Here is a 9,943-nt window from a genome sequence, read left to right as displayed (position 1 = left end):
GGGACACTTGCTAGTCTAAGATTATGTGCAGTTATTGTAGAGGGAGAGTCAGTTGGCGCTGAGGCTGTAGAGCGGGCAGACTTACTATGGAGGATACGCAAAGCTCAGGATAGTGATGAAGCTTTGCGTAAGCAGATCGAGATGGAGAGTATTGGTTTTCATACAGCAACCAACGGGATGTTCATGTATCGAAACAGGATTTGTGTGCCCAATGATGAGTTGTTAAGAAAGGAGATATTACAGCAAGCACACCACTCGAGTTTCTCTATTCATCCAGAAAATACCAAGATGTATAGGGACCTTAAGCGATATTACCATTGGCCTGGTATGAAGAGAGATGTTGCTTCAACTGTATCGCAATGTCAGACGTGTCAGATGGTTAAAGCCGAGCATCAGGTTCCTAGCGGGTTATTACAAAACCTGCCATTACCGGAGTGGAAATGGGACATGGTAACTATGGATTTTGTGACGGGTTTGCCGACTACATCAGGAGGGAAGAATGCCATATGGGTAGTTGTGGATAGACTTACGAAGTCAGCCCATTTTCTAGCAGTTAAGAAGACAGACAGAGCTGATCAGCTAGCACAGGCTTACATCAGCGAGATTGTAAGATTGCATGGAGTTCCGGTCAGCATTGTATCGGATCGGGATACAAAGTTCACGTCTGAGTTTTGGAGAGCCTTCCAGAAGGCGCTTGGGACGAAAGTTCATATGAGTACGGCTTATCACCCGCAAACAGATGGTCAGTCAGAGAGGACTATTCAGACCTTGGAGGATATGCTCAGAGCTTGTGTTTTAGATTGGGAAGGTAGTTGGGTGAAGTATCTACCTCTAGCCGAGTTTGCCTACAACAACAGCTATCATTCGAGTATTGGGATGGCACCATATGAGGCTCTATATGGTAGGCCTTGTCGCACACCACTTTGTTGGACGGAAGTGGGAGAACAACGTGAGATAGAACCAGCCATGGTTCAAGAGACAGTCAAACAAGTTGAGATGCTCAAGATGCGGCTTAAGGAAGCCCATGACCGTCAGAAGAGTTACGCAGATAAACGGCGAAGAGATTTGGAGTTTCAAGTTGGCGACCTAGTATACCTGAAAATGAGGACATTTCAGGGAGGATCTAAGACTCGGAAGCTAAAGAAGCTTAAACCAAGATATATGGGACCATATCCTATTTTGGAGCGGATTGGAGCAGTTGCTTACCGACTAAATTTATCAGGAGAGTTATCAGATTTCCATGACGTATTTCATGTTTCCGTTTTGAGGAAAGTAGTGAGAGAGCCAGAGCTCATTTTGCAGCAACCACCTAGAAACCTTGGCAAAGGGTTACGTGGGTTGTGCCAGCCAGTAGAGATATTGGATCGCCAAGTGAAAGCAGATCGTGGAATGATGACCATGTTGATCAAGGTTCGTTGGGAGGGAGACGGAATTCAGGAGGATACCTGGGAGTCTGAGCCCCAAATGAGGATTGATTATCCAGAGCTGTTTCGGGATGTCATTGGAGAGTTTGGTGATGTGAATTCGGGGTCGAATTCCTTGTTAGTGGGGGAGAATTGTAATGACCCACCTCCACTATCCCCACTATCTCCACCATCCCCACCACTCCCACCATCTCCACCATCCCCACCACTCCCACCATCTCCACCATCCCCAACTTCTTTAAAGAGAAAGAGAGAGAGAGGGAGAGAGAGAGAGAGAGAGAGAGAGAAAGAGAGAGAAAGAGAGAGAAAGCTCACCTGAGCTCGTCGCCGGAGCAACCGTGTGCCGTGATCACGTTCAGCCTGCCACCACCGATAAACGCCCTAGGTAACCGCCGAAAACCGCATTTCTTAAGCTCATTTTCGTTTCCGTTTAGTAAATCACCCATAACTTCCTAACCATTGATCATCTCGTACATCCAAGGCCATCATCGTGTTTCTCTCGTCGAGACGAAGCCGTAGACACCAACCACGCCTCAAACGGAGCCCGGACGAAGCCGCACGCGCCTCCCGAAGATTCGCCTCGGCGCACGCGTGAAACACACGCGCCACCGCCGTCCGCCGGAGCCACCGCGAGTTCCGGCCACGCGCCGCCGTCTCCGACCAAAGTTCGCCGGAGCCGCCGTGACCGACCACCGTCCGTTCGCCGCCGGGAAGCTGCCGCCGCGTCGCCGCCTCGCCGCCGTCGCCGCCGTTGACTTTCCGGTAAGCCGCCGCGACGCCGCCGGTGACCGACACCGGTGACTCGCCGGCGACTCGCCAACTCGGCCGAGTCGACCCGGTGAGTCAACTCGGTGACTCGGTCAACCGGTGGTTTGACCGGTTTAAATCGATTTCGATTCGGTTAGGTTAAACCGGTCGGTTAAAATCAATTGGAAATCGGTTAGGGAAAACCGGATTAATTAATTAATTAATTAATTAATTAATTAATTAATTAATTAAATAATTAATCTTTGACCAGCGAGTTGACTTTCCCGTAAATACCCGTTTTAAACCGTTCGAAAGGCGTTCTGACTCGAAATTTCGATCTGATTTCAGATTTGGAGTCCATTTGAGCAGCTGGAGTTCATAGATACCACCTCTTATTGTTGCTAAGGTGAGGGTCTATTCCCGAACTCCTCTTATTCGGCTTAGGACCTCGAATAAGTATAATTTATTTCTAATGTGTTCCGTCTGTGTGAAATCGAGTCTATCATTGCTTGTTTAGTTTTAGGTTCTTTGCATAAACCGGAACTAGGGGGTTAGAGGATTCAACATTGATTGTTTCACTTAATGTAAATTCTTAGCTAGGATTGTTTTTGTTTGGAGACGGATACAGAGTCGGACTGCTGTATGCCGGATTGTATGGAGGTCACAGCCAACTTTAGTCGACCGGTTGAGCTGTAGACTGGAAGTGTCGATAAATCGTCTACGGGCGTGTGTTACCGAGCACTTTTTCGGTGTGTGTATGAACCGAGCACCTTTTCGGTAGTGTTTTGGCCTGTTAGTGGGCGGCGAGTGTGCACCTCGCTAGGACCATTGTTTGTTGCTTGAGTACTTTAGGTACTGTGTTTGACATGCATTAGAATTAAATTATATTTATTCGGAGTGCTATGTCCGGGTCCATGGACTTCGGGGTAGCATCCCATACCTCGCTGAGCGATTCCCCTGTCGCTCACCCCTCATTCTTTCCCCCTTTTAGGTGAGACCGATGAGCAGGAGTGATTATCGGACCGGTGCTATTGGGCTTTTGGGCTTCTATCGCTTTTACCGCTTTTATCTTTATCGGGCCTTTAGGCCTTTGGACTTTTATCGTCTATGTTATTCCTATTTCAGACTTTCGGTTTATATCGTATTTTATATTTCGGATGTTATCGATGTTGGGCTTTTAGGCCTTTTGTTACCGTATTGACTTTTATATTATATGAAGATTATTATTATTTGAGTTGTATTATTATTTTATTTCCGCTTTTATCAATTTATTATATTTTGAAAGTGGCGGGTGTCACAATTTGGTATCAGAGCGGGTTCCGTCCCGGCTCCGACCCGGGATGGCGATTTTTGGAGACCTGGTTTTATTCGGTTTTGACAGTTTTAAACGATTTCAAAATATTTTCGGGGATTTGGGAATTTTGAAAATAAAAAAATAATAGCACCTTTCCGTTCGATATCACTGCTCCTTAAATGTTGGTATCCAAAGTTCAGCGTAAGTTAACTTTTCGCTTTCCTTTTAGATGCCGCCAAGGAGAAGAACCACACGTGCCCAGACCGCCAGAGCCGTTAGAGACAATGTGGATGAGCATGAGCAGCCCGCAGTTCCACCACCCGCGGCTCCACCAGTTGATCAGGATGCATTGAGACAGATGGTTCAGGATGCCGCTAGACAGGCCGCTCAGGAGGCACTTCAGCAGATTGCCCAGGAGGCAGCCAGGCAGGCCGCTCAGGAGGCCGCCCGAGTAGCTGCTCAGGAGGTTGCTCGTCAGATGGCTGCCGTTCAGCAGGGACCGCAGATTCAGGTTCAGCAAGTTCCACTGGTTCATGTCCAACAAGATCAGCAGATTCCAGCTCAGCATGATCATCAGGATCCCGTTCAGCAGGTTCCCCTTCCACAGGTTCCTCTGCAGCAGGGTCCAGTTCAGCAGTTTGCTCATGGTGTTCAGGATCTACCGCCACCACCACCGCGACCTCATGTTTACCCGGTTTATAATGAGAGGTTCTACAGGCTGACATGTCAGATGAGAAACATGGAGATGGAGCATTTTAGCGGGACAGTGGATGCTGTAGCTGCACACGATTGGAAGTTAGCCTTGCAGCGGAAACTGGAGATTATTGAGTGTCCACCAGAGTTGTCGCTCAGATTGACTATGCAGTACCTTCGTGGAGATGCTCTTATATGGTGGGAGGGAATACGATTGAGCCATTTTGGGCCAGAGAGACTTACTTTCGCTGATTTCATTCGAGAGTTCGATAGGAAATACTTTCCGAAGGAAGCGATGGATAGGAAGAAGTGCGAGTTCGAGCATGTAAGCCAGGGAGAGATGTCTATCAGGGAGTATGAGGTTGTGTTCAACCAACTTCGCAGATTTGCAGGAGTGGGCATTTCAGAAGAAGACTTGATTAGAAAGTTTTTGAGTGGGATGCGAGTGGAGATTCGTAACAGGTGTCGCGTAGTCACTCACCACCGGTTGGGAGATTTGGTGGAGAAAGCTGCCGAGCAGGAGGCAGGCTTGGCGGAGGAGAAGGAACTCGCCAAAGCAGTTCATGTTAAGTCTGGAAAAGCTCCAGAGTCTCAAAGGAGAGCAGGGGACCCGTCGGGATTACCGATATGTCCTCGTTGCCATCGCAGTCACAGTGGGCAGTGTATGAGGTGTCTTACTTGCGGTAGGATTGGACACATTGCGAAGTTTTGTCGAGCTAGGCCATTGGATACGCCACCAGTCAGACAGATTGCAGCACCAGCAGCACCAGCAGCGGCACATGTTTGCTTTGGCTGTGGTCAGCCAGGTCACTTCATCAGAGATTGCCCAAGGAAGGGCAATGCGGCACTTCCACCACCACCGAAGCGTCTAGCCATCGCTCCACGGGTGTTTGCGGTTGGAGATCCCAAGGAGTTGAGCCGATAGCAGGTATGTGACTTTTTCATACTTGTTTGTGTTTGGGTATTTTGGCTCGTGGTTGTCATGTGTAGTTAGTAAAAATCTCGTGTAGGATCGGTTTTAGTTGGAGGAGAGTCAGCTTATACCTTATTCGACACTGGAGCCTCTCATAGTTTTGTGAGTCCGCGCTTAGTCCAGTCTTGGTCTTTTCGGGGAGTCTTTGAACCGAAGGCTAAGCAGATCCAGACTGCCGGCACGGAGAAGTTGGGTGCAGTTGGCATTCATCACGATGTACCAGTTCTACTTGGAGGAGTCGAGTTGCTCGGAGATTTGACGGAGATGGAGATGAGCTCCTACGATGTCATACTTGGGATGGATTGGCTGTCGCGACATCGAGTAGTCTTGGATTGTCCGAAGGCAAGAGTTAATATCCCTAGAGAAGGAGGAAAGATCATTTGCGAGGGAATTCAGACACACCGGGAAATTCCTATCGTCTCCATGTTGCGTGCAGAAGAATTATTGGAAAGTGGAGCAGAGGGATTTTTGGCAACCATTTCGATGGTTAAGGAGGACGGTCAGCAGAAGCTGCATGATATACCAGTGGTCGCCGAGTACGAGGATGTTTTGAGCCTTTAAAAGGGCCACCACCAGCTAGAGCGGACGTTCTTACAATAGAAGTAGAGCCAGGAGCAGCACCAATTTCACGAGCTCCATACCGTCTCGCACCAACTGAGATGGCAGAGTTAAAGAAACAATTGGAGGAGCTATCTGATAAGGGGTTTATCAGGCCGAGTACGTCACCGTGGGGAGCACCAGTGTTGTTTGTGAAGAAGAAAGATGGGAGTTTCAGACTTTGTATAGATTACAGAGGTTTGAACAAAGTGACCATCAAGAATAAGTACCCGCTCCCGCGTATCGACGAGTTGTTGGACCAGTTGCAGGGAGCTTCATGGTTCTCTAAGATTGACTTGGCATCGGGATACCACCAGATTGCGATAGCTGAGGGAGATGTGCGGAAGACGGCATTCCGTACCCGTTATGGGCACTACGAGTTTGTGGTGATGCCATTTGGGTTGACGAACGCACCAGCCGCGTTCATGAAGCTTATGAATGATGTGTTTCGTGAGCACTTGGATAAGTGTGTGATCGTTTTCATAGATGACATCTTGGTTTATTCTCGGAGTAGAGAGGAGCATGCTGAACATTTGCGGATTGTGTTGGGTAAACTTCGGGAGCATCAGTTATTTGCCAAGCTGAGTAAGTGTAGCTTTTGGCAGAAGAAGATTGGATTTTTGGGTCACGTGGTTTCAGAAGCAGGAGTTGCCGTAGATCAGGAGAAGATTAGCGCCATTTCAGAGTGGCCGACACCTAAGAATGCGACGGAGATCCGCAGTTTTCTCGGTTTGGCAGGATACTACAGAAAGTATGTCAAAAATTTTGCTAGCATTGCAAAGCCAATGACACGGCTAACAGGAAAAGACACCGAGTTTGATTGGACAGACGATTGTTCGAGGAGTTTCACTGAGTTGAAGAGACAGCTGACCCATGCGCCAGTTTTGGTACTCCCGAGGCCAGGGATACCATATGATGTTTACACTGATGCGTCAGGCACCGGATTGGGATGTGTACTGATGCAGGAAGGTCAGGTCATTGCCTATGCATCACGACAGTTGAGGCCTCACGAGACCAATTATCCTACTCATGATTTGGAGTTGGCAGCAGTTGTATTTGCATTAAAGATCTGGAGGTCATACTTGTATGGAGAGAAGGTGAAGATTTTCACGGACCACCAGAGTCTGAAGTACATATTTACGCAAACGGACTTGAATTTGAGGCAGCGTAGATGGATGGAGTTGTTAGCAGACTACAATTTGGAGATCACATATCACCCGGGAAAAGCCAATCATGTGGCGGATGCCTTGAGTAGGCGCAGAAGCGATATATCGGGAACCAAAGAGGTCCAGGAGCTTACTGGGACACTTGCTAGTCTAAGATTATGTGCAGTTACTGTAGAGGGAGAGTCAGTTGGCGCTGAGGCTGTAGCGCGGGCAGACTTACTATGGAGGATACGCAAAGCTCAGGATAGTGATGAAGCTTTGCGTAAGCAGATCGAGATGGAGAGTATTGGTTTTCATACAGCAACCAACGGGATGTTCATGTATCGAAACAGGATTTGTGTGCCCAATGATGAGTTGTTAAGAAAGGAGATATTACGGCAAGCACACCACTCGAGTTTCTCTATTCATCCAGGAAATACCAAGATGTATAGGGATCTGAAGCGATATTACCATTGGCCTGGTATGAAGAGAGATGTTGCTTCAACTGTATCGCAATGTCAGACGTGTCAGATGGTTAAAGCCGAGCATCAGGTTCCTAGCGGGTTATTACAAAACCTGCCATTACCGGAGTGGAAATGGGACATGGTAACTATGGATTTTGTGACGGGTTTGCCGACTACATCAGGAGGGAAGAATGCCATATGGGTAGTCGTGGATAGACTTACGAAGTCAGCCCATTTTCTAGCAGTTAAGAAGACAGACAGAGCTGATCAGCTAGCACAGACTTACATCAGCGAGATTGTAAGATTGCATGGAGTTCCGGTCAGCATTGTATCGGATCGGGATACAAAGTTCACGTCTGAGTTTTGGAGAGCCTTCCAGAAGGCGCTTGGGACGAAAGTTCATATGAGTACGGCTTATCACCCGCAAACAGATGGTCAGTCAGAGAGGACTATTCAGACCTTGGAGGATATGCTCAGAGCTTGTGTTTTAGATTGGGAAGGTAGTTGGGTGAAGTATCTACCTCTAGCCGAGTTTGCCTACAACAACAGCTATCATTCGAGTATTGGGATGGCACCATATGAGGCTCTATATGGTAGGCCTTGTCGCACACCACTTTGTTGGACGGAAGTGGGAGAACAACGTGAGATAGAACCAGCCATGGTTCAAGAGACAGTCGAACAGGTTGAGATGCTCAAGATGCGGCTTAAGGAAGCCCATGACCGTCAGAAGAGTTACGCAGATAAACGGCGAAGAGATTTGGAGTTTCAAGTTGGCGACCTAGTATACCTGAAAATGAGGACATTTCAGGGAGGATCTAAGACTCGGAAGCTAAAGAAGCTTAAACCAAGATATATGGGACCATATCCTATTTTGGAGCGGATTGGAGCAGTTGCTTACCGACTAAATTTATCAGGAGAGTTATCAGATTTCCATGACGTGTTTCATGTTTCCGTTTTGAGGAAAGTAGTGAGAGAGCCAGAGCTCATTTTGCAGCAACCACCTAGAAACCTTGGCAAAGGGTTACGTGGGTTGTGCCAGCCAGTAGAGATATTGGATCGCCAAGTGAAAGCAGATCGTGGAATGATGACCATGTTGATCAAGGTTCGTTGGGAGGGAGACGGAATTCAGGAGGATACCTGGGAGTCCGAGCCCCAAATGAGGATTGATTATCCAGAGCTGTTTCGGGATGTCATTGGAGAGTTTGGTGATGTGAATTCGGGGTCGAATTCCTTGTTAGTGGGGGAGAATTGTAATGACCCACCTCCACTATCCCCACTATCTCCACCATCCCCACCACTCCCACCATCTCCACCATCCCCACCACTCCCACCATCTCCACCATCCCCAACTTCTTTAAAGAGAAAGAGAGAGAGAGGAGAGAGAGAGAGAGAGAGAGAAAGAAAGAGAGAGAAGAGAGAGAAAGCTCACCTGAGCTCGTCGCCGGAGCAACCGTGTGCCGTGATCACGTTCAGCTTGCCACCACCGATAAACGCCCTAGGTAACCGCCGAAAACCGCATTTCTTAAGCTCATTTTCGTTTCCGTTTAGTAAATCACCCATAACTTCCTAACCATTGATCATCTCGTACATCCAAGGCCATCATCGTGTTCCTCTCGTCGAGACGAAGCCGTAGACACCAACCACGCCTCAAACGGAGCCCGGACGAAGCCGCACGCGCCTCCCGAAGATTCGCCTCGGCGCACGCGTGAAACACACGCGCCACCGCCGTCCGCCGGAGCCACCGCGAGTTCCGGCCACGCGCCGCCGTCTCCGACCAAAGTTCGCCGGAGCCGCCGTGACCGACCACCGTCCGTTCGCCGCCGGGAAGCTGCCGCCGCGTCGCCGCCTCGCCGCCGTCGCCGCCGTTGACTTTCCGGTAAGCCGCCGCGACGCCGCCGGTGACCGACACCGGTGACTCGCCGGCGACTCGCCAACTCGGCCGAGTCGACCCGGTGAGTCAACTCGGTGACTCGGTCAACCGGTGGTTTGACCGGTTTAAATCGATTTCGATTCGGTTAGGTTAAACCGGTCGGTTAAAATCAATTGGAAATCGGTTAGGGAAAACCGGATTAATTAATTAATTAATTAATTAATTAATTAATTAATTAAATAATTAATCTTTGACCAGCGAGTTGACTTTCCCGTAAATACCCGTTTTAAACCGTTCGAAAGGCGTTCTGACTCGAAATTTCGATCTGATTTCAGATTTGGAGTCCATTTGAGCAGCTGGAGTTCATAGATACCACCTCTTATTGTTGCTAAGGTGAGGGTCTATTCCCGAACTCCTCTTATTCGGCTTAGGACCTCGAATAAGTATAATTTATTTCTAATGTGTTCCGTCTGTGTGAAATCGAGTCTATCATTGCTTGTTTAGTTTTAGGTTCTTTGCATAAACCGGAACTAGGGGGTTAGAGGATTCAACATTGATTGTTTCACTTAATGTAAATTCTTAGCTAGGATTGTTTTTGTTTGGAGACGGATACAGAGTCGGACTGCTGTATGCCGGATTGTATGGAGGTCACAGCCAACTTTAGTCGACCGGTTGAGCTGTAGACTGGAAGTGTCGATAAATCGTCTACGGGCGTGTGTTACCGAGCACTTTTTCG

At 48.4% G+C, this 9,943-nt stretch overlaps 1 protein-coding gene across 1 annotated transcript; it reads left to right on the top strand.

Moving 5' to 3' along the window:
• Window positions 1-1,926: 1,926 nt before the first annotated feature.
• LOC125579754 lies at window positions 1,927-5,692 on the top strand. The gene is made up of 4 exons (XM_048743597.1): window positions 1,927-2,186; window positions 2,520-2,577; window positions 3,695-5,075; window positions 5,169-5,692. The coding sequence occupies exons 3-4, from the start codon at window positions 3,695-3,697 to the stop codon at window positions 5,690-5,692; spliced, it is 1,905 nt and encodes a 634-aa protein (XP_048599554.1). The 5' UTR covers window positions 1,927-2,186; window positions 2,520-2,577.
• The last annotated feature ends 4,251 nt before the right edge of the window (window positions 5,693-9,943 follow it).

The sequence above is a fragment of the Brassica napus genome, chromosome C1 (genome assembly GCF_020379485.1).
Source record: "Brassica napus cultivar Da-Ae chromosome C1, Da-Ae, whole genome shotgun sequence".
Taxonomy (NCBI): Eukaryota; Viridiplantae; Streptophyta; class Magnoliopsida; order Brassicales; family Brassicaceae; genus Brassica; species Brassica napus.
This window is presented reverse-complemented; position numbering and strand designations above follow the sequence as displayed.

What these genes read in the sequence shown, in the direction of transcription:
- LOC125579754 (XM_048743597.1), top strand. Translation starts at nt 3,695, where the DNA reads ATGCCGCCAAGGAGAAGAACCACACGTGCCCAGACCGCCAGAGCCGTT. An exon ending in TGGAGATCCCAAGGAGTTGA is followed by an intron (nt 5,076 to 5,168) that starts GCCGATAGCAGG and finishes AATCTCGTGTAG; the next exon opens with GATCGGTTTTAGTTGGAGGA.